General features: G+C 35.1%; 2 protein-coding genes across 3 annotated transcripts; one reads left to right on the forward strand and one right to left on the reverse strand.

Moving 5' to 3' along the window:
* Nucleotides 1–4,292: 4,292 nt before the first annotated feature.
* Nucleotides 4,293–9,761, forward strand: LOC126714321 (glutathione S-transferase F11-like). Its single transcript, XM_050414417.1, has 3 exons — nucleotides 4,293–4,515; nucleotides 5,307–5,355; nucleotides 8,995–9,761. Exons 1-3 carry the CDS (start codon nucleotides 4,369–4,371, stop codon nucleotides 9,441–9,443), a joined length of 645 nt encoding a protein of 214 aa, XP_050270374.1. The 5' UTR covers nucleotides 4,293–4,368; the 3' UTR covers nucleotides 9,444–9,761.
* A 2,300-nt stretch (nucleotides 9,762–12,061) lies between these two features.
* LOC126714322 (phytoene synthase 2, chloroplastic) lies at nucleotides 12,062–17,873 on the reverse strand. Of its 2 annotated transcripts, none has more exons than XM_050414418.1 (7): nucleotides 17,472–17,873; nucleotides 16,414–17,015; nucleotides 16,242–16,292; nucleotides 14,773–14,945; nucleotides 13,976–14,211; nucleotides 13,058–13,250; nucleotides 12,062–12,339 (listed from the first exon to the last, which is right to left on the reverse strand). In XM_050414418.1, exons 2-7 carry the CDS (start codon nucleotides 16,886–16,888, stop codon nucleotides 12,160–12,162), a joined length of 1,308 nt encoding a protein of 435 aa, XP_050270375.1. In that variant the 5' UTR covers nucleotides 16,889–17,015; nucleotides 17,472–17,873; the 3' UTR covers nucleotides 12,062–12,159. The 2 variants fall into 2 exon arrangements, with proteins under 2 accessions (XP_050270375.1, XP_050270376.1); XM_050414419.1 differs by lacking the exon at nucleotides 17,472–17,873 and adding an exon at nucleotides 17,294–17,428.
* Between the last annotated feature and the right edge of the window lie 6,533 nt (nucleotides 17,874–24,406).

The following is a 24,406-nucleotide window of genomic DNA, read 5'->3' on the forward strand; positions in this document are numbered from 1 at the left end:
TATGTTATATGATTTATTCCTGTCTTTGGGATAAGTTATATTTTTTATGATCATGTTATATGATTTATTCCTCTCATTGGGATAAGTTACTTTTTTTGTTGCCTAGTCAGTCTTGCTAACTTTCTTGGATTAATTTTTTCACCTCTTTGGCTAATCTCTTTTTATTTCAGTGTAAAACATTTTTGGAGAATAATTTCTTCTTTTTCCCGAAAAAAAATTTCTGAAAAATTGACCAGTTTTTTGTGTTTGGTTGTGACTTGCAACCTTGAAAATGAGCTTGGAAATTTTTTTTTGTTTTTGTCATAAAATCATTAATATATTTTTGTAATTCCAATTAATACACTAACAAGCGGGTCTTTGATGGAGTGGAGTGTCCTTATGTACTCAAAGAGCACATTTTACAAGCTTTGTTAGATTGGATGCACTTAGGCAGCTTCCCTTCTGTCTCTTATTTATTTAATTTTTTTACCCACTCTATTTGTGATTTGTATTGTTTGAACTTTGAAGGGGTTTTGACCTGTTATTTTTGAAGTTATAAATTTCTACCATAATAAACAGTATAAACTTGCATGTAGATGTCATACGTATCAGCTTGTGCTTCAGCACTGTTCACGTACTGTTTATCTGTTCACAACACTGTTCATGCACTAAAAAATATTAAAAATAGATCCCACGGTACTATTTACACATTTAAAAATCATTTTGCGACAGTATTTTCAGTTTTCAGTTTTTAATTTTAACAATAATAAATCCAATCCAAACGGACCCTTAAACTATTGGAAGATTAAGTGCCTGGACCCAGGGACGAACGCAGGATTCTAAGCCCGGGGGGGCCAGAGATAAGCAAAAAAAAAAAAATTTCAAATACGCATCCATATAGTATTAATAAACTATCAACTAAGACAAATACCCAAAAATCATTGTGTGATAATTTCTTAAAATAAAATAAAAATTACCGTTATTTTTTTAAAATTTGTGTGATAATTTCTTATATTATATGATTTATTTTTTTCTTTTTGTCTTTGGTCTGCCTTTAATGTCTTTGTGTTTAAATTGCCTTTATTTATGTCTCTATGTTGTCTCTTTCTTTATTTATATCTTTTATGTTTTTTGTATCTTTGTGTAATTGTGTTGTCTCTTGTCTTCATCTTCCTAATTCTGACCCACTAACCCAAATATCCAATGAATCCGCACTGCTAACAAAAATTTTTCTTAACTTTACCTTTTTTTTGTTTTTTTTTTCTCCCCTGTCACTTGCCTTTGCCCAACAGCAACTCCACTTTTCCCTATTCCCTATTATTATGTCCAACTAATGTCCAACCACCGGTCAACAAAGAAAAAACCATCTGACTTACTGACTATCACTACAATCTCTACTCTCTCTATCTATCTCTTTTATCTATATAATGCAAGAGCCACAAACACAAACACAGAGTCACAAAGCCAAAACCCCCCAAAAAAAAAAAAAAAAAAACACAAACACAAACAGTTCAGCCGCAGCACAAAGCACCAAATCAGTGAAATCACCAAATCAGTTCAGTAACTTCAGACTTCAGTTCATCAGTAAAAACACAAACAAGAAACACTCAAAACACCACAAGGCACAAGCACAGTTTCTTTGATTCTCAGAATCTCAGATCACAGATTCACAAGGTTTTGAAATTTGAAGGAAAAGATAAGAGTTAAAGAGTAAATACATGTGATTCTGTGGACTGTGATTCTGTGAAGGCTCGAAGCTGGGCTGGGCAGATCGGGAAACGGCAACCGGTGGCAGCGGCGGCGTGGGTCTCGCTCGATGCTCGAAGCTGGGTTCGCAATCGCACTTCGCACTCTCTCGCAGTCTCGCTTTCTGTCTCTCTCCGTCACGGCGTCACGGCGACACAATCGCAATCGCAATCGCTCGCTCTCGATGCTCGAAGCTGGGTTCGCAATCGCAATCGCAGTCTCGCTCTAGGTCTCTCACTTTCCTTTCTTTTCTTTTCTTTTTTCTTTTTTTTCCTTTGGTTTTTGCTTTCTCCGTTTGGTTTTGGACTGCTGAGGGCCGAGATTTTTTTTTTTTTTTGGTTGTGGATTGACATGGGTTATGGCCTTATGGGCTCTGCTCTGACTTCTGAGCTGGCCGGATGATGGGCTAGGGGAAGGGGGGCCGGAGCAAAAATTTCAAGGGGGCCCAAGCCCCCCTTTTTTTTTTTTTGGAAAAATTTTACTTGCTAAAAAATTTTTTTTTTGGGCCCGGGGGGGCCTCGGGCCCCCTTAGCCTTGTACCTGGGTCCGTCCCTGCCTGGACCCAAAAAGTTGGGAACGTAGACTACAAAACACTTTGAATTTTCCGTTAAAAAAAAGGCCCAAAAACCACGACTTTCCTTTTATTTTAATTAAAGAGAGATTGGTTTTCAACCAAAGGGAAGAGTCTTAAACCCTTTGAAAGTGCGCTCTTGGCCCATTAGAGCCATGGCCTCTTGTGAATTGTGATATGAGTTTTTTTCTGCATACGTGTTCACTTTAGCCACCTCATCTAAGTCGGCAAAGGAAAAATCCAAATTATGGAACAGCTGTGCCGAAAGTTGATAGATAGGTTGGCGAAGCGAAATAGAATCAAGTAGACTGTGAAATCCTTTATGCGTGACACCTCCCCTTTTTTGGGACTCTAGAGGGGTATCCAAAGTACGAACGAGATGGATTTTGTTGTACCAACCATTCTTGTTAATCCCAATCCCGATAAGGAAAGGAGATAATTTCTAACAAAGTTTTCGTTTTTTTTTAATTCCTAGGCGTAGTGCTTTTTCTCCTATGCCGCCTATTGGTACTAGTGGAGTAGAGTTGGCTTACAATAAAGAATCCATAGGTGTAACCTTTCGCTCAATACTAAAATCGACAATTGAAGCATCTAAGGCTGCATTAATCGAGAATACAAGATAGAAGGAATTGGTTTATTTACAAACCTCATATCGAAGTAGAAGTGCCTCAAATATAAAAAACGTGATGTTTTTGTTTTTGGCTGTGTTTGTAGGGTTGGGTCTGTAATTAACATTTTTGTTGTGTTGTTGTATTTCTGAGGTCATCAACTTAGTCCTTTCCTTTTCGTTTGGTTAATAAATTTCAGTCATTTTCATAAAAAATTTAAAAATAAAAAAATAAAAAGTATACAAAGCACTACAAATTTTACAACGGTCTAAGATGAAAAATTATTAATTGTAAATAATAATTGATCATCTATAATGGGTTCATCTCATAATTAATAATAACCTATCAACTTAATAATTGAAATTTGTTATGAAAATTGTTGAGTCTATAGTGATTGAGTGGTTTGTCTCTATAGGCAAGATTCACAACTTGCATCATTAGATTGCTAATAATGACTTGACCTTCTCTGTCGGTATGGGCTCAAGAGAGTGATCGATTGGTTTGGTTGGGTCCAATGAGGAGCGATGGTGGTTGAATTTGAGTAGATCTTAGCTAGTTTTGAGCTAGCGGAACTGAGTGAAGGAAGGCCAATCGCAGTCAGATCGAAGCTGAGGAGCACCAGATTGTCACCAGATCTAAGTAATTTAGCCTTATTTAGCATTTGTCGATCGGGTCAGGTGGCTCGAGTTTTAGAGGACGAAACCCACTAAAGTCGGTTTCTAAGGGTTGTGACCCATCATTGACCGCCGGAGGTGTCAAATTTGACTGTGACGGGTCGGTTTCGATCAAGTCTCTAGGTTGCTTGGACAGCCCTAGTTGCCACATTCATTTAGGTCATTTTACAACTTGTACAATCCTAACTATAAGAGCAATGCTACATACACTCCAAAAAAAATTGGTAACATTTTTTACCCTTATTGATGTGACAAGCTTGTACTAGTTCTCATCTAAACTCACTACAGACATCACTTTTTTACCTACTACTAACAATCTGCCACATAAGCGGGTGTTAAATTTTTTGTGTTAGTAAACTTTCTCAAACTATAATTGCATCTATGAGCTGTCAATATTCAACTGGATGATCCACTCACGTGGCTGACTTGCCGTGTGGGTTAAAATTGAGTGAAGACTTCGCTACCGAATTTGAAGTACATTACGTTCACGCAGTTAGAAAGTTTTGGTTTTGGCATTTTGCCCATACCCACCACTCCGCCAGTTGATGATGCAGTAGCATGTGACAACCCCCAAAGCCACCATGCAGTAACAACAACTAAAATGGAACATCAATTTCATCTTTCTGAGAACTCACGTGGCAACCCCAAAGCCTTGCAAGATGATAAAAACTCACAACACATCTCTCTCTCTCTCTCTGCTATAAATAACAGTTTGGATCTTGGCAAGATTCAAAGAGCTTTCTCGTAGTTAATACAAACTGTTGTGCGGTGCCCTTTTTATTTAGAAAAGATGGTAGTGAAAGTGTATGGTACAGTTGAGTCAGCATGTACACAGAGAGTGATAGCTTGCCTTTTGGAGATGGGGGTGGACTTTGAACTTGTACATGTTGATCTTGATGCCGGAGAACATAAGCGACCTGAGTTCCTCGTCCGTCAGGTAATAATAATAATAATAATTAAGATTGCTGATTAGAATTTCTGGCTCTCAATACTTCCACTTAAGTGTGCATATATATATATATATATATATATATATATGAGTTTGTTAAAAATTATAGACCGGAAGACTTGTCTTGCCAAACATATATTAGACACTGCTTGTATTTGTGCGTGAAAGAAATAATATGCATAATAAATTCTTATATGTATATGTATATGCATGAACTTATGTTTTATCAACAAAAAGAAAAAGAAAAGGCATGTAGCCTATGTAAAGAAAAGATTAAATAGAGTTCCTTCACAATTTCACAACAGATATGTAGTTGTTTGGGAATAATTTATTTAGTTTTTTTGTTAAAAGTATGCTTAAGTATTTTTATATTTAGAAAATGTGAAAAAAAAAAAAAAAGTAAGATTTTAAAAAACTATATATAAAGCTAAAAATTAAAAGTTGAGTTAATAAACTTGGTTAGCTTGTTTTTCATTATTTATTAGTGTATAATACTTTAAAGTTTTTCTTTTTTTTAAATGCAACTTATTAGAACTTCACTTATTAAAATGAGTTTTTATGTATAAAAATAAACTCCCCAAAATAAACCATCATGACCGACACAAAAAATAAGTAATGGGTAGAGCTTAAATAATGGACCCCATAATAGATTATGGGTAGAGCTTATATTTGGTTTCTTAAGGTTTATTAATGGTTTTTTATATTAATTAAAAAAAAGAAAAAACAAAGAAAAGAAAAGAAAGTTTATTGATGGGAGATGTTCTAATTCTTTGGCGCAGCCTTTTGGACAAGTTCCGGTCATAGAGGATGGCGACTTCAGACTTTATGGTGAGAACCCGGATCATCACTTTCACAAATATATATATATATGCATACATGGTCCCTTAACCTTTCTTGGGAACAATATTTCATTATAGCCTATAATAAATGCTTACCAACATGTTCTCATGGCTTACCAAAAAACATGTTCTCATGTGACAATAAGTTTTACTGTTCACGTGAGAGGAAAATATGTATTTATAGTACTGCAAAAGTATTATTTTATATTTATATATTAAAAAAAAAAAAAAGAGTATTGTTCTATAGTTTTTTCTAGAGAAGACAGACCACACATTGATAGACATAGTTACTATTAGACACTAATTGTCATTTACTGTATCCAAGAGTTAGGTCCTTTTGGATATACACCATTGTTAGTTTCTTTAAAATTAACTTTCTCCTCTCTCCCCTTGTGTGTGTGTTAAAATACTTAGTATTCTTAAAAAAAAAAATTTGTCATTTACATTATTTATTTAAAACTATATCCCATTTTCTCGTGTGTGTTAAAAATACTTAGTATTTAAAAAAAAATAATCATCTACATTGAATGTAATCTAATTAAGTTCGCTACCAATTTTTATTCCTCAATATCTCTTCATTCATAATTAGAGATATGAAAAATGTAAAAAATACCAGGAATTTTGCACATAGTCTTACAAATTGATGATTGTGATTAATGGAGTGAAACGCACAATAAATAAATTTCTGATTTTTTATTTTATTTTTTGTGACTAGTAACACGTCAATTTATAAAGACTCTTAAGTCGTAATAACGTACTTATTTAGAGAAAATTATTTATGAATGTTGCCTCTTTTTAATTTTCCCTTTTTTGGGTTCAAAAAAAAAAATCCCCTTTTTTATTCTCTTAAAAAGTGTTGTCATCATCTGCTAGATGAATAAATCTTTTTTCTGTATAAGAATATAAAGGGAAAAAAATAATAATGTGAAAGTTCTTCCAAAATGATTCTTAAATTTTCCTCTTCTTTTTTTTTAATCCTTTCTCTTTTTTCCCTACAAAAATCAAATTTTTTTTAAGTAAAGATTTAATTCCTTAAACCTTTTTTTTTTTTTTTTTTGAGAATACTAAAATTTTAACACACACGGGGAGAGGGGAAAATGTTTTAAAGAAACTTACAGTGGTGTATATCCAAAATGGCCTAATTCTTGAATATACAATACAGACTTTAAACCTCTTTAACTCACACTCATTTACCAATGTAGGATTTACCCACTGTTTTTTCTTTTGAGAATACTAAAATTTTAACACGCACACACGGGAAGAGGGGAGAAGTAATTCCTTAAACCTTAAAGTCCAAACTTTCCCCATTTTATTCGTTAAATCCAACTTTTGCCCTAGTTTTAATTTCAAGTTTAAAAGTAAAAATATATAAAAGTCCTTTCTTGAGACCCATAAAGGAGACAGTGAAAACCACTACAAAGGACAGCAAAATGCCCACAAACAGGACAGAGAGAGGCTCACACTGAAGCAGAGCTCACAACAAAACCTAGGAGAGTTCCAAAAATTAGCCATACCGACTATATGATTGCATCAATTTACAAAAACATATAAATGGTTTAGTTTTGTTTATCTAGCTATAAACTATAATATATATATAAACTAAAAACATCTTTTGGTAGACCTCTTAATATATTGCCACATAAACTTTTAAGCCTTCAGAATTTTATAATTCATTATTTTAATTTTGTTAATTAAGTTTAAATTCTATTTTATATTTAAATGTTTGGTTAAAATCATATTATATCATTTTTTTTTAAATTGTAGAATAGATTGTTCCATATACACTTTCTCAAAAAATAGGATTGCTCCATATACAAATACAATCATAATAAATACCTATTAATAACTATCATAATTATCAAATTTCATGTTTAGACAAAAAAAATTTATATTTTAATAAACTTTCTTGAGCATTGCACAGACTAGTTATCTAACAAATTTACAAGTAAATCTAATATCTTTACACCTATGTCATGTTAATCTGGCAATTGAGTACCATTTTAAATATTTTTAACTGCCTTTTTTTTATGTTCCCTTGACTTTTGTTTTTGTTTAACATGGTAACAATCATACTATAATCCAATCATAATCATATTTTTAAAGGATTTTGGTCCTTCTGGAGGGAGGAAAATGGATAAAATAAAAAGGGTAGTTAAGAGATATTCTTTCCCTTATCAGAAAGTCTTGCAGGAAAGAATGAAATGGCTATAAATAAATGCTCATTAAAATTATGAGATTAAATTTTGTAAAGATGTAGTGTAAAACCCATATTTTATCCCTTCAATCCCAACATATCACATTATCTTATCAAATATTTAAAAATAAGCACAACTACACCCAATCAATTCTAATACCCATATATAAATCCAACCAAATTGGGAGTTTATTGAGATGTTATTAGGTATGGTAGGATGTATTGAATTTTAAGCGAAATACTAATGTCACAATCTCTTATTGAATGGTGTAAAACATGAGTTTTACACCTCATCCTTACCAAATTCGAACTCTAAAATTATATATTTATTTCCTTTGCATTATCTTCTTATGTATATATTTATTACTTGATTCATAATTTAGATGAAAGAATTTTTTATTTTTTATTGTCTTGACATTTTATAAAGATGGAAGATATAAAAAAATAATAAAATGCAACAGTGAAATTATTAAGCTGAAGATAAAAAATATATTCAATAAAAAGTTATTAAGTTAATATTATATAATATTAAGATTCTAAAAAAAAGTATAATAATATTAGATTATATAGCCCTAAATAATACACCTTTAGCTCAGGCAGTGATGGAGTGTTGGAGAGGTGGAGTCCACGCAACACAAAGCTTATCTGATGAGAACCAATACCCTAATACAATTCGGATCTGATTGAAAGTCTCTAGCTAATATTTGGATCACGTGATTGAAAATTCTTAGATACTTTCGAAATATGAAAAAATTGTGCTCTCTCCTTTCATATCTGTGGTGGATTTCATCATAAATTTAATGACTAGACCCTACCATATATGTGAAAGGAAGAAGCACAATTTTTTATACTCCAGAAGCATTTTAAAAAAAATTACTCCATGTGAGTTGTGACGCGACCCAAGCCCAACCTCCGAAGTTTGAATTGATTGAGCACTTAAAAATGGACATATTTTCCCTCTCTCTTGTGTGTGTGTTTGTTTCTCAAAAAAAAAAAAATGGACATCTTTCCCTTTTTAGCCAAATCAATAAAGGATTTTTTTTTTTTTAATTTAATAACTTTATGATATACTATGTAACTTATCTTCAAACATAAATAAATGTATGGATCTATTTAATTACGTGACACATCATGTGTCACATCCGTCTCTAATTACAATATTGTTTGTAATTATAAATATACAAAATAGATTAGTTGGGAAAGAAAATTGGATGGGAAAATGAAAATCTTGTTTTCTTTTCTTACACGAGTGGTTTTAAGACTTTTTTTTTGTTACAATTTTAATATGACAGATTGTGAACAGTTGTTTATCATTTTCATATAGATTTACTTTTTTTTTTTCATCATTCACAATTTGCTACGTCACATGTGTGAAAAATCTTGTTTTTTTTCTTCTCTTGCATATGGTTACTCTTTTTTTCATTTTTATTTTAGAGTCGAGGGCAATTATAAGGTACTACGTGGCAAAGTACGCGGACCGTGTTCCCAGCCTAATGGGAAATAATTTGGAAGAGAGAGCTATGGTGGATCAGTGGCTGGAAGTGGAAGCACACAACTTCAATGACCTGATTTTCACACTCGTGTTTCAGCTTGTGATCCTTCCACGGATGGGAAAGCCTGGGGACTTGGCCTTGGCTCATAGCTGTGAACAAAAGCTAGAGAAGGTGTTGGATGTGTATGAGCAAAGGTTATCAAAATGCAAGTACCTTGCTGGAGACTCTTTCACTTTGGCTGATCTTAGCCATCTTCCTGGCATTAGATATCTTATGAATGAAGCAAATATGGGGCACTTAATCACAGAGAAAAAGAATGTCAATGCATGGTGGCAGGACATCTCAAACAGACCTTCTTGGAAGAAGTTAATGAACCTTGCTGGTTACTAGTTACCTCTTGAACCTTGCCCAAGATATAATGTTGGTCCCAGAATTGTTTCATGTGTGGTGCAAAACATAAAATAAAGGACAATTTTTTTTTTTTTTTTTTTTTTTTTTTTCACTCTAAACTGTCACCCGGATAACGCTTGAGCCTCTGACCTATTGAAACAAACGATCGACTCCCCAATTTAAAAAATGTGTTATACTTTGGAGGGTCAATCATGTGTTTCAACAATTCAGAAGATTAAGTATAATTGGATTGATAGTTTATAATAGATAAGTGTAATTTGTCCTAAAATAAGAAAGTGTGCAAGTTTGATTTCAAAAGGGCGTCTGTCATATGTTTACTGTAATCAGATGGTGCTACTTAACTATTATTAGTAATAGCATAATTTACTTTGTTTGGATTTTATTTTTAATAGGTTCAACCAAAGTACTTCAGTACTTTCTATCACATTGGTCAAAAATTGTTCGTGTGCGGTGCAAAAAAATAAAATAAAAAAGGTGTGCAGATATAATTTCAGAAAGGCATCTCTTTCATTCCCTCTCCCCCCCTCTCATTTTCCTTTTTTTTTTTTCCCTCCCCTCTTACACTTTGCCAAACATAGAGTTAGTTTTTACTTTTTTTACCACCATTCCTTGATATATGGCTGCAGCATAAGTGGCATTTCTTGTGTACGTTTTAGCCCTTTTGTAGGATTTAAGGAATTTAACAACAAATTTCATCTTAAAAAAAAAAAAAAATTACATCTGACTAAAGTATTAGATTATTAATAGTACAACATCGACACTATTTTTATTATACACCACTATAATTAGCCACCTTAAAGATTGTGAAAAATAAAAGCTTCTGATTTAGTAATGTAATTGTGGGTTTTTGGCCCGATATTTTAGTGAAGTGAAATAGGTCCAAAATCGTTTTGGTGTAGGAAATAATTTGTAAAGGCTAATTATGCTTCTTTTTTTTTTTTTCTTTTCTTTTCTTTTTTCTTTTTTGGTGACTAGGTAGGTGAAATCCAACAAGGTTGGGACATGTGGCATGTTGAAAAAATTATCCCTCAACAATGGAAAACCTCTAATCTCCCTGTCCTTTACTACTTGGTCTAGCTGAGCATGTAGGCCCTCTACCCACAATAAGAACAATTATGGAGACATTGAGTTTCCTTGGCGTAATCCTCCTGAGGGATTGATAAGTCCTTAGGGACTCTAATATAATAGAGGGTATGATCCTTTTCAACCTCTTAGGCTTCATTTGTTTTGAAATAAAATATTTTTTGGAAAATGTTTTCCCATTTTCAAGTATTTGTTTGTAGGTAAAATATGGTTAAACTAGTAAAATAATTTATGTTGACCATAAAATCTTTTATAAAAAGTTGTAAAACATTTTACTTTTAAAATTTTGGTAAAATATTTCACAAAAACACACAGTGACTTCCCTCACCCCATCTGGTGGCTAGGTCACTGGTCTAGTAGGCTAGGTAGCTGGTGCCTAAAGTTTGGTGGCTGAAGCCACCACTCTGATGTCTAGATCTGCTCGTGTGACCGGTGCTAGTGGTTTGGTGGCTGAAGTTGCCGCTTCAGTAACTTGTGTCAGGGTTTGATGGCCAAATCCATCTCTCTAACAATTGATGCCCAAGGTTCAATCATTGAAGCCACTGCTACAACGATTGATATCAACGGTCTAGTCACCGGAGACCCTTTTTCAAACACCAGTGCTAGCTGTCTAGTGGTCGGAGACACTACTTTGGCCACTAATGTTGGCTATCTAGTAGACACCAATCTGGCAGAGATCTCTAACGGCACCGTTCACCAGACCTCTGGCACCAGTGGTTATAAGCCATCGATTTTGGTTGTTAACTTAAAATATATATATATATATATATATATATATATATATTTGTCATATCAAACACCTGAAAATGTTTTACATGTAAAATTTTTTACCTATAAAACATTTGAAAATATTTTACTTCAAAACAAGCAAAACATTATTAATCACTTTACTAATAATATTATAAAACATTACACAAGCTTATAGCCTGAATGTTCGTTACCTTTTTAGGACTTTTAACTTTGGGGTTAGGGTAACAAAGGTATGGTTTATGGACTTCAAAACATTTCTTAAAAAAAAGGACGTAATTCGGATTCTAACAAAAAAAATTAAATAAAAGAAAAAAAAAACTGAAAATGGGTTAATAACATATGTTATAAGGAAAATTAAAAGTTATGAAAAGTGTATGATAATTTTTTTTTTCTCTGGAAATAGTTTTTTTCCCTTTTATGACAACTAAACCTCTAAATCTCTTCATTTCAATATCATTTTAAAAAATTGAAAAAAAAAATACCTGTATTTTGAATTTTGTTAGAATCCTCGAAAATCAAATTTTTTACAATAGTGGCAAGTGGGTTTTTTTTTCACAGGATTGGTCCAAGACTTTCTATGTTGCGTGTAAAGTTAACGTTCAGAAAATGGCTTATTTTGTTTTGCTCAATTTCCGTTTGATTAAGGAATTTAGCTTGCATCAGAATCCAGAAACTGCAATTCTGAAGTATAAATTGAATCACATATAATCTCAATCACACACGCACACACACACAAAATACTTAAAAAGGTGGACGATAGATACTAGCTGCAAATATAAGATTTCATAATATACAATTTTTTTTACAATATTTTTCCCTGTATAACAAAGTAGTAGAATTTTATACAATGTTCAAGATTAATTCATGTCTTAGTCAACAGAGACAGTGTCGTTGATGGTGGGATGAGAGCTCTTGTATATGCAATCGGCAAAGCAAGCAACTTCTTGCCTTTGCTTACATAAGCCCTCTTGGTGAAGTTGTTGTAGTCATTAGCTTCAATCTCATCCAATATTTGGCTGTACAATAGCAAGGACGCCCATACCTGCAATATACAAGACCATTATGCATTCATATAGTACAATGGGAAGCTCAGAAACAATCTCACACACAAAGATTAACCCAACCATCCTTTCCAAACATTTTATCGACCAGAGACATAAATTAGTCTTTTTCATTTCTTTCATATGACCAATAATGGAGGAAAGGAAACTTTTATAAAAATAACTATATAAACCAGATTTCAAAATAACTCTTAAAAGATTTCAAGAACATCATTATTTCAACCCACGAGCCAATTGGCCAAGCTTAGACAAATTCTAACATAATCTCTTGAAGAGCTTCATTTCCTGACCTCAGATAATTTTGATAGCTAAGCTTTTGCATGGCAAGGCAATATGCCAAGTTTCCAACACATTACATGTAAAAATATTGTCATTCTAACATACATTTATAAACCATCATAACTTTTATATGGTTAATAAAATGGCATAATATTATCAGTTTATCAAATACATAAATCAACATAAGATATTTGCTAGTAAAACAAATTGGCTTTGTGTTAATTTTTTAACATGATCGCAAGGGATTCCCTTCCACCTTATTCTATTAACTATATATGATAGGGAAAAATAGCGAAAATCGGTTATCATAAAACAACCATTTTAACCCCCTTTCTCCATTTGTTTTCTTGGATACCAAAATGAACTTGGTGGATGTTCCACTGCATATTTTCCTATTAATAAAAGTTTTAGATTGTTTACCGGCCATCTACTAGCTGCACTCAGCTCTTTCACCCCTTTCTCTGCAACGTCAAAGAACATCCTTGCCCTCTTTATTTGATTCTTCATGAAGTTTCTCCATTTGTCTGTCACCTTTCCAGCAAATATGTCCTCATCTGAAAGCCCTGCCTGAGCAAGCTCATCCTGTGGTAGATAAATTCTTCCTCTTGTAGCACTGAATAAAGATAAATTCAGGAGAAGATGATATGAAGAGAAGTGTCAGATCATTACTAAAGATAGAGTAAGTAGCTTCCATCAAGAGATGTTTATTAAAGCACCAGACATTTAATTGATGTTCAATTTGATTCTCAAGAAGACAAAGGAAAATAAAATTTGTCCCCAGAGTAGGATTAAAATTAAAAAACGAAAGTACAGAAGAGCAAGTAAAAATTTACTATAGAATGGCTGCCATAAAATTTCAAGTTGACTTTAATCATTGCTAGTCTTCTATAGGGAACTAAATGGAGCATAAGCATATATTAAACAGACTCGGATCTAGATCACTTCAAATATTCAATATAAATGTAAGGAACCTCAAAGGCCAGATTGGACTAGGCAGCCTGGTTGAACAGCATGAACCAGTTTCAATAAAAAAATAACAAATAAAAAAAGTTGGAAATTCCAGTTTTGCAACTAAGCTAGGTGCCATATAACCAGTTGAACAATATATGTCACTTAATTATATACTTCACTGGATAAATTATTTTTACTATTTCAAATATTTTGATATTACATTTTCAAAACATTCTAATACTTTTCAGAATATGATTCTTTACAACTGGATGCCCCAACCATTCAAGCCAAGAATCAACCTCTGCATTTTGAGCATTTTTGTTGTGATAACATTGATAATAAGACAGAAAAGTTGCAGCATATCCATTTCTAAAGCACTGCACTTACTCTTCTCCAACGTCCCTGAGTATGTTGGTTAGCTGATTTGCAATCCCTAATGCCAAGGCAGAATTATATACACTCTCTGTCGTTGCTTGTGACTCAGGTGCAATGCCCATAACCGGAACACTCATTAATCCAACGGTCCCAGCAACATAATAACAATAGAGATAAAGATCATCAAAATTTTTGTATCTTGACTTCCTTAGGTCCATTCTCATTCCTTCAATCATATCTTTGAATGGCTGCAATAATATATATCATACAATTGTGTTAGAAGATGTGTAACAATAAAAGCCACAAACTTCAAGTGCTATATATTGTGTCAAGGGTACTATCAGTAAAATGGAAGATATCAATTAAACCTTAAATGAGATTGAGTATAGTAAGAGTAGCTGTAGGCTACAAAGATGGTGTTCCCAAATACCTTCCCCCTTAACCCAAGAATTTTTGGCTTGTTAGAGAATGCCAGACCCTTTGTGGGTGGCAACATGCTGACCGAACCTCAGGGTTCAGCTCCAAATGTCTTTGCATTTGGCAATGCGTGGGTTCCGAGTGAAAGGTAATAATGGTCAACTTAATAAAAACATGGAAAAAATAGAATATTGGCTGGATTGTGAATCAACGATGAAAATGCTAAAGAAACTAAAGTATGTAAATTTGGCATGTTCAAGAACGTGTTATGAAGAATACAGATGGATGTAGGAATCAAATCAAGAGGTCAGGGCAAGCCTAACTGAAGACTTTAGTTTTATTATTGAGACCTGATCTGATGTTTAATGTATTTCTCAAAAGTAATGTCTAACCTGGATATCAACAGGGAATTTGGCAACTGTATCTGATAAAGCAGCATCAAGCATATCAAATGGCTGACCTTGAAAAAGATCTTCCAACCGTGACTCCCATCTATCTAAAGCTGTTGGTGTGATGTGTGAAGCATTAGGTCCATCAACAAGCTCATCTGTCCTCCTACACCACACTGTATGTACAAGCACCATCACAGGATATAAAAAAAGTCAACTCAACTTCGCTAAACCTTAATAGATGGAACAACTTTATCTTTCTTCGTATTGGATTCACATACATCGAAATTGCTTACAAACGCATGGATTATAAGGAAAACAACACTCCTGTTCACCTATCTGGTATATTGAATAAAGCCAAACAATGGGCAGATGTAAAGGTGATACAATTTATTCTAGGATTGAAAGATAAGCACTAGAACTTCTCTTGCAGTGCTGGTAGCAGTTGTCACAGTCTTGGACACTAGAATAAAATTCTCATTTTGTTGATACATTTTCCAATTTGTTTTCTAAATTTTCACCAGAAGTAAAAACCTAAAACTTTCCTACATCTTTTAATGAACCTCCAAGCTTGCTTCCAGATATCATATGGTAAAAACTGTCCTCACAGGCTCACAGCAATAGCTGGGCCCATCCTTACTGAGATTAAATCAATAAGTGTTGCCTTTTTATTTTAGTTTGTCTATCTGAAAAGACCTTAAGATTGGATTTATAACATGTAAAATAATTTAAGATTTGAAAGTAATTTACTAGCACTCATCCAAATATTGGAGAATGATTATGGGTATCTTCAAGTCCTCATGTCCTAATAATCTTTACGTTTGTATCATGATGAGGACCTACTTTTATGCTAAATTAACTATTAATTAGGAAACACAATGAAGAGAACTAAAAGCTTCTTTGGAGGCAAGACAGTACTTAATGATCATCACCATCTCATATATTTGTTCTTAGTAAAGGAAGAACTATATGCGTTTAAAACAGTAACCAAAAGGTGCCTAACTTCTTCTTAAGCAAAAGGGAAAGAAGTCATAAACCAGATAGTTACAAAAGTCATTCAGAACAAAAGTTAAAAAGCATGAAATGTCAAATAGTGGAACTAATCCATGGGCATCATTGTGTTAGCTTTGACAAGTATTACCCGCAAAAATTTCATGCAGATATTCAGAACATATCTGGCAATCATCCAAAGTTTATGCATTAGCACACCTAAGAACAAAGAAAGCAGTATTACTCATGTTTCAGAAACTAGACTTAAAGATTTAGTATGAGCCCCACCTGGTGAGGAATATTATATGTTTTTTACTAAAGCAAGATCCTTTGATATAACCCTTGCAGAAAATACACCAGAGTTTACTATTATAATCATTGCCCTCTTAACTTCTACATTCCTATTAGAGTTAAAAATCAGTAAACTATTTCTACATCATAAAAAGAAAGATGTTTTCTGATTAAAGGTCACCACCACTCACCATATATTGCCCAGATAGCCCTTCGCCTTTCAGGGGTCATTAGCAGAGTTCCTGAAACGGCAAAAGCAAAGAAGAATTGAATTTCAAAGTACTACTGATTCCACATTTAAATCTCAAATTGAACCTCAAAGTAAAATTCCTTAAGTTAAATGATAGATATGAGAAGACTAACCCAGGTAAAACGTTTTTGCGTACTCTGCGCAGATTTCTCCACAACGATCATAAGCTTCACTCAACAAGCTCAGATTTCCGGGAAGTACAATATCTGGTCTCACATCAAGATCCACACTAGACCTCAATTGCTTCTTAACCAGGGCTGCCTGCTTCAGCACCACATCATAAACCTTCTGTTCTGATGAGATTGTCATTTCTCCTGCAGTGTTGGCTACCATGCTTGATAATACACGGAAGTTGTTTCCGCTCTCTAAGCCTGACTCACCAACACATGAATACTTCAAATCCGTACTAAGAGAGCAAGACCTCCATTTCTGTTTCCTACTCTTCTTTGCTCTAATCGATCCCCAATCTTGGGATATAAATCTTGATGACTCTAAAAGCCAGTTTCCATCTCGGACTGAATCGAAGAAACCAAAGCAATTGGATATCTCTACATTTGGGGTGACAACCCATAGTAATGCTACTGACATGATTAAACTTCTAAGTCTCAATCACTTATACCCTGGAATATACTTCTTCTTGCCTTCCTATTTCTCCAACCTTAATTTAAACTAAACCAATTATACTATATGTTCCTTGAAACAAACACAGTTCAGCCTGTAGGAAAAGGATCAAAAGAAATCAGCTTGTCTATTGAAACCACCCACGGATGACAACAATTCAGTTATTGAAAAACAATGGAAGCTCAGCCAAAACTATCTGTAATTGAACCAAAAAACAAAGTATAGAAACACTTAATACATATCAAAGAACATGTACACTCAATATTACAAGAATATCATATTACCAGCATCTATAACTCACAAAATGGGATCTTTAATAAGTTCAGCTAACTGCTTGACATTATTTCTCTTAAAGTTTTCAATTGGGTTTACCTTTTTTTCACTCTCAGTCTGACTTAAACAAAGATTTTCCTCAGCAGTTCATTAGAACTTTGTTTTTTTTTTTACATTCCAAAATCATAGCAGAGAAGAAGGACCATACAAAAGAAAAAAAAAATTAAAATAACAATCTTGCATTGATATATACAAAAATAATGAAAGAGAAGCTTACCCGCAAATTGCTGTTGCTATAGACCCACACACAGGAGATTCCAAACTAATAAAGACTCTTAAGCTCATGTCATCAACATCATGGAAACAAAAACAAACAAATGAACTACCACTTATAACAATATCTGACCCCCCCACTTCCACTTCTTCCACTCACACACACACTCACACTGAAACCTGTTTGTTGTTCTCTATTCTTCCAGACTCCCTCTAATCTAATTATTACAATGTTTATTTTTTACTTTTGGTTTTGTCCCTATTCTTCTTCTTTTTTTCTCTGCTCATAAAAATGTCATAATTTCTGTTCTGTTTAAAGCACATTTTATTCATGGCTTTTGTAAGTTTGTTTGGATTGGGATTTGGGTTATTTTCGGTTAAAATGGGGATTGAGATTAGCGCTGGACAAGTCTGACAGGACTGGGGACTAGAAATATGATCCTACTAGTGTAATTAACTCTTGAACCCGCCCATTTTAAAAAGGTCCATACGGGTAACCCGGATATTCTAAACTACTTTGAACATTTGTTTGTTACTTTTTGTATTTTTTTTTTCCCTCTTTTTTTAAAATTTTTTTAAACTATAGGAATTCCACATCCAAAGTTAATAATACCTAAAAAGAGGATGAGTGTCATTTTATTTTATTTTTAAAATTTTTTTTAAACTATAAAAATTCCACACTCAAAATTAATAAATCCTATTAAGAGAATAAGAGTCATTTTATTTAATTTTTTAATTTTTTTAAACTATAAGAATTCCACACTCAAAATTAATAAATCCTATTAAGAGGATAAGAGTCATTTTATTTAATTTTTTAATTTTTTTAAACTATAAGAATTCCACACTCGAAATTAATAAATCTTAAAAAGAGGATAAGTGTTATTTTTCTAAAAGGTTTAAGAATTCCACACTCAAAATTAATAAATCCAAAAAAAAGAGGATAAGTATCATTTTATTTAATTTTTTAATATAAGGAAGCTGTACGTAATCTTGACGAAATTTGGATCTGGTGCAATAGCCTGTAATACTTTCTAATTTACTCACGAAAGTTTGAACCATTTTCATCTTTTTATCTATTGTAACTTTTAACTTTTTTACTCTTTTAACCACTTTGATCTAATGGCTCATATTAAAAGTAATCTTCTTAACTTTGATTATAATCTTTGAGATTACTCCCTTTAAGTTCATTGAATTTATCGAAATTACTTTTCTACCCTACCAATAACAACTCGTAATAACCTACCACATAAGATTTGTTGTGAAAATATTATAAAAATAGCATTTTTTTATATGATTGAATCTTCCATTTGGGTGTTCCCATAGAAATTAATAGGTGTCATTGGTCATTACATTACATCATCGTTTATTAATCATTTAAGGCATAAAAGTAGCTATAGTTTTCTTTATTTTTTTAGGACAGAATTTAGGTACAATATGTTAACTACTATTCTTTAGGTTTTTCTCTTAAAATTTAGTCATATGGTTTTTTTCTCATTGATGGAAGTATATTTTTAGTTAAGTACAATCACGTGACTAAATTTTAAAAGGAAATTTAAGGAATAACATCTAAGTTTTACATTTTTTTATTGGTAAAATAATTTGAGTTTGGCTTACCTCTAGTGCTTTTTTAACGGGAGTCTCCTTTTGTTTTAAAATACAATGACAAGTAATAGTGGATTTTAATCTTTACATTTTATTTAGTTAATTGGTAATGTGACAGTTTCTCATTAAAACAAAAAGATATTATAGTTAAAGAAGTACCAGAGATAAGTTAAACCCAAATAATTTAAGGAGTGAATAAATTTTAAGAGGAAATTTGAGAAACCTATAAATTTTTTTTTTTTTCATTTTTATAAAATTTTCCTTATAAAAATAGTATTTATTTTGAATTAGGTAAGAAATAAAGTTGGTAAAAAATACTCCGAATAAAAAGGGGATCCGTATCCGAGGAGATTTGAAGGGAAATCTCAAATCCAAAAGAAATCAAATAAGATAGGCCTAACTCTATCTAATTGGAAAAAAAAGAAAAGAAAAGAAAAGAAAATCCAAAGAGGATTACAGGTGGAGAAAATCAGCCAATGGGTGAAAGATAACGTTATCACAGTAGAATGGCGGTGGAGGTCCAAAAAAAGTATTTGGGTGGGTTACAGTACACGTGGCCAAAGGTGAGTGAAGGTATGAAGGAGTCCCGGAAGGTACAGATTGGTGGAGTTGAGTATGGGACCCACGCAATTTGATATTGGGGGAGAGAGTTTGACTTGACGGTTGACAATTTTGAGGTAGACACGACCCGACACGACACGACAGCAATTTCATTAGTTAAAGTTCGATTTGGTTCGACTATAGCCTATAGGGTATTGTAATGTAATTGGAGAGAATTACGAGTCGGGTCCTACAGTGTATGTTGTCGACTACTCCACTTCCCGCTTTCTTGTTTTTGTTTTTTTGTTTTTCATTCTTGTCTTGTCGTTCGTGACTCATAAGAAAGAAAGACTAAAAAGAGCACATGGTTCAGTGTACACTCTCCATTCCACTCATTTCATGGTCGGTCAGCTCTTTGACACGCAACGCGCTTCCCCCCACTTTAAAATTACCCAAACAAAAAAAAAAAAAAAAAAAAAAAAAAAAAAAAATTGCTTATGCAAAAATTTAGTTATACTTTAGCATTAAAAACTTTTTTTTTTTTAATATACTAATTTTTGGAAACCACTTGTGGGGCCCAATAGTTTATGGGCCCGGCTCGCTCGCTTATATGGAATCCACAGGCCCCAAACTAAAGGAGGCCAGGACCCAAGCCCAAAAATAGTGAGCCCGATATGGCTCAAAGATACGTCCGAGGACCGCTCAGTCCTCGGAAGACCCAGAATCCCATTGACGAAAGTGGAGTATAATCAAACTTAAAAGATCAGAAAATATTTCAGGGAAATAGTCCTTAATACCCTTCATTGACATGACACCGCACCTAACAGAGCCGGATTCTTAGGCTTTATGGACCATCTCCCACAATTTCGGGATGAGACTGATGGGACAAATCTCTGTCCTGGAAAAGTCGACCCTACACGTGGACGGGGGATAATGAACGTAGGCTAGTATAAAAGAAAACACAAGGTAACAAAAGGGGGGGATCCATTTCACTTCCTAAAGAAAAACTCCAGGAACGAGAATGCCCGGAAAGTATATACGCTCCACCAAGGATAACTCATCGACGGGTAACCGGAGAATACATTAGTGCTCCTCGGACATTATCCGAGGAGTCCAATCCCTCAATTCATAAAGTTAATGGGCTTAGATAACCGGACTAAAGCCTTTTTCAGTCTAGGTTTATCTAATGTCCGGCCTGTACCAACGCCCTGTGACCCAACGCCAGCCTTTCACACCCATTCTCTACAAATTTTATTGTGAGGGATCCATCACGCGCGAGCCCAACGTCAACGTTGGGCCGCTTGAGAATCGTGTCCCTACAATTGGCGCCGTCTGTGGGGAGGCTTGCGCGTTGGCGCGAGTGGCGCATAAGTCAGCTCTCTAGCAAGCGGAGATTCACGAGTCTTTCTCATTTCCGGCGACGTGCAGTTGTTGCTCCGCCGTAAACTTCTGCTAGGGGTTACGCCTTGCACCGCTAACGGCGCGGGTTTCTCTAGGGGCTTCCGACCCCAAGTCTGCTCCTCCCGTCATGGCCAAGGGGCTGACCTCCAAAAAAAGAGATCTTAAAAGTTTTGGACAGAACTAAGGCCTTGCATGGTCCTCGGACCCAAGCCTATGGGGAAACCAAATACAAACAAGTTTTGGACAGAACCAAGGCCTTGCATGGTCCTCGGACCCAAGCCTATGGGGAAACCAAATACAAAAAATTTTTGGACAGAACCAAGGCATTGCATGGTCCTCGGACTCAAGCCTATGGGGAAACCAAATACAAAAAAAAGTTTTGGACAGAACCAAGGCATTGCATGGTCCTCGGACTCAAGCCTATGGGGAAACCAAATACAAAAAAAAGTTTTGGACAGAACCAAGGCATTGCATGGTCCTCGGACTCAAGCCTATGGGGAAACCAAATACAAAAATTTTTGGACAGAACCAAGGCATTGCATGGTCCTCGGACTCAAGCCTATGGGGAAACCAAATAAAAAAAGTTTTGGACAGAACCAAGGCCTTGCATGGTCCTCGGACCCAAGCCTATGGGGAAACCAAATACAAAAAATTTTTGGACAGAACCAAGGCATTGCATGGTCCTCGGACTCAAGCCTATGGGGAAACCAAATACAAAAAAAAAGTTTTGGACAGAACCAAGGCATTGCATGGTCCTCGGACTCAAGCCTATGGGGAAACCAAATACAAAAAAAAAGTTTTGGACAGAACCAAGGCATTGCATGGTCCTCGGACTCAAGCCTATGGGGAAACCAAACACAAAAAATTTTTGGACAGAACCAAGGCATTGCATGGTCCTCGGACTCAAGTCTATGGGGAAACCAAATACAAAAAAAAAAAAAAAAAGTTTTGGACAGAACCAAGGCATTGCATGGTCCTCGGACTCAAGCCTATGGGGAAACCAAATACAAAAAAAAAGTTTTGGACAGAACCAAGGCATTGCATGGTCCTCGGACTCAAGCCAATGGGGAAACCAAACACAAAAAATTTTTGGACAGAATCAAGGCATTGCATGGTTCTCGGACTCAAGCCTATGGGGAAACCAAATACAAAAAAAAAAGTTTTGGACAGAACCAAGGCATTGCATGGTCCTCGGACTCAAGCCTATGGGGAAACCAAACACAAAAAATTTTTGGGCAGAACCAAGGCATTGCATGGTCCTCGGACTCAAGCCTATGGGGAAACCAAATACAAAAAAAAAAAAAAAAGTTTTGGACAGAACCAAGGCATTGCATGGTCCTCGGACTCAAGCCTATGGGGAAACCAAATACAAAAAAAAATTTTGGACAGAACCAAGGCATTGCATGGTCCTCGGACTCAAGCCTATGGGGAAACCAAGTACACAAAAGCGCCATCGGAGTTCCCTACTTCCCAGTCGATTGCTCGGATGGATTATTTAGAAATCATCAGCCTTGGACGATATTCACGCGCTTATCACAGAATATCCAACTGATATCCCGGTTAGTTTCTTAAGTTTGATTTATTATGAATTATCGATATAATGCCTGGTAGTGTTGGTAAATTGGAATTAGTTAAATTATGCTTCAAGCCATTTTGCTCTAAATATTCTTGAAGAAACGCACACATAGGGCATACCCATTCAAGAAACAGTGTTGTCAAAGAAACAATGTTCAAAACAAGTAAAGAAATTTCCATTCTTACTAAAACAAAGAAATAGTACAGCGTACAATGAAAAAGCAGGAATCAGTTTGTGTCGAAACTCACTACATAACCAAGAAGAAAGGAAAATACAAGAGAATAAAATGAAGCTGAGGAGGTAGATCAGAGGAGAGGTTGGCTACAGCTCCAAGACCTTGTTCTTCCTCAATGCTTTCACATGCCCACAACTCAAACAGCAAAAGAGACCCAACTTGAACCTGACACCGTTGAAGGAAAGGTGCAGGGAGTTGGAGGTGGTGGGCCTTTCTCTAAATATACGCCTGCCGCAAAGCAGAGGCGCTGATGGCGGAAAATCTTTCTTCTGCCACACCAAAATTCTGGCATGGACAGAACCTGCTTCGGATTTTGACTAAAAGAGGGGAAGATTCCCTTCCCCCTCGGTCGAAATGAAGTATTCTCCTGAACTTAAGCTTCCTGTGCCCATACCGTACTATTCTGAGTCTCATGAAGGCAGGGTGCATCTGCGGCGGAGAAAGTTCTTTCTTCCCAACCCTTGCCTTAAACATGTTATGCTAAGGGAGGAGAGCTCCGGATATGGAAGCTGTGATGTGGGAGAAAATCTGAAGGATTTGTGCGTATATAAAGCAACTTTCTCTCCCTCCCATTTATTGGAAAAGACAAGGTGATGGCAGTCAACTCACGTGGCGTCCCAAGAAACGCTACAGACAAAATAGTCCTGGCTCAACTTCCAACATCAACTGCAACCACAAGATTAAAGAGCCTCGTAAAGGCGCACCTCGGTCACCGTGACATCAGAAAGTACCATGTGGCCAGAAGTTGCAGAAATATCTCTTAATTCATGGGCTAAGTGGATTCGTGGCCCCGGGCTCGCTTTGCGTAAGGGCCCAGGTACTGTGGCCCACGCCGAGCAATGGCCATGGCCAAGGACAACCCCTGCTCGGCGCCTTGGGAAATGCCTTATGAAAGGGAGAATCAGAACTCAAAGAGTCTTGGACAGAACCTAGGACTTGCATGGTCCTCGGACTCAAGCCTATGGGAAAACCAAGTACGAAAAAGATATCTTATAAGTCTTGGACAGAACCTAGGACTTGCATGGTCCTCGGACTCAAGCCTATGGGAAAACCAAGTACGAAAAAGATATCTTATAAGTCTTGGACAGAACCTAGGACTTGCATGGTCCTCGGACTCGAGCCTATGGGAAAACCAAATACGAAAAAGATATCTTATAAGTCTTGGACAGAACCTAGGACTTGCATGGCCCTCGGACTCAAGCCTATGGGGAAACCGAGCACCTAAAAGAAAAAGTATAAGTCCTAAGCAAAACCCTGGCTGTGCGAAGTCCTCGAACTCAGGCTTTTTGGGAAATCAACTACTCGGATGGAGAAGTTTCTCGGCTTAAATACTGGAAAAGGTTAAGGCCAGCGTGTTAAGAATATGACGTAACGAACCGATGATAGTTAGCCTAAGGAAACTGCTCATTAAAAGGGTGACATGTCCTCGGATAATTACTTCTTACACCTTATCAAGCACTTAGTCCCCATCGCGACTAATGTTAAGGTAAGTCTCGTTCCTCACTGGTCGGATTGTTATGTCGAATAATAATTTTGTTAAAGTTATTATGGCGTCTTTTTATTAGCAAGTATTTTGGCCTTAGTT

This window comes from Quercus robur, chromosome 2 (assembly GCF_932294415.1).
Source record: "Quercus robur chromosome 2, dhQueRobu3.1, whole genome shotgun sequence".
Classification (NCBI taxonomy): domain Eukaryota; kingdom Viridiplantae; phylum Streptophyta; class Magnoliopsida; order Fagales; family Fagaceae; genus Quercus; species Quercus robur.

Excerpts from the sequence above, each read along its gene's own strand:
- LOC126714321 (XM_050414417.1), top strand. The coding sequence starts at position 4,369 with ATGGTAGTGAAAGTGTATGGTACAGTTGAGTCAGCATGTACACAGAGA. Across the intron at positions 4,516-5,306 it reads CTGAGTTCCTCGTCCGTCAG|CCTTTTGGACAAGTTCCGGT; the intron begins GTAATAATAATA and ends TCTTTGGCGCAG. Across the intron at positions 5,356-8,994 it reads TGGCGACTTCAGACTTTATG|AGTCGAGGGCAATTATAAGG; the intron begins GTGAGAACCCGG and ends TTTTTATTTTAG.
- LOC126714322 (XM_050414418.1), bottom strand. The coding sequence starts at position 16,888 with ATGTCAGTAGCATTACTATGGGTTGTCACCCCAAATGTAGAGATATCC. Across the intron at positions 16,293-16,413 it reads CGCAAAAACGTTTTACCTGG|GAACTCTGCTAATGACCCCT; the intron begins GTTAGTCTTCTC and ends TTGCCGTTTCAG. Across the intron at positions 13,251-13,975 it reads CTCAGGGACGTTGGAGAAGA|TGCTACAAGAGGAAGAATTT; the intron begins GTAAGTGCAGTG and ends ATCTTTATTCAG.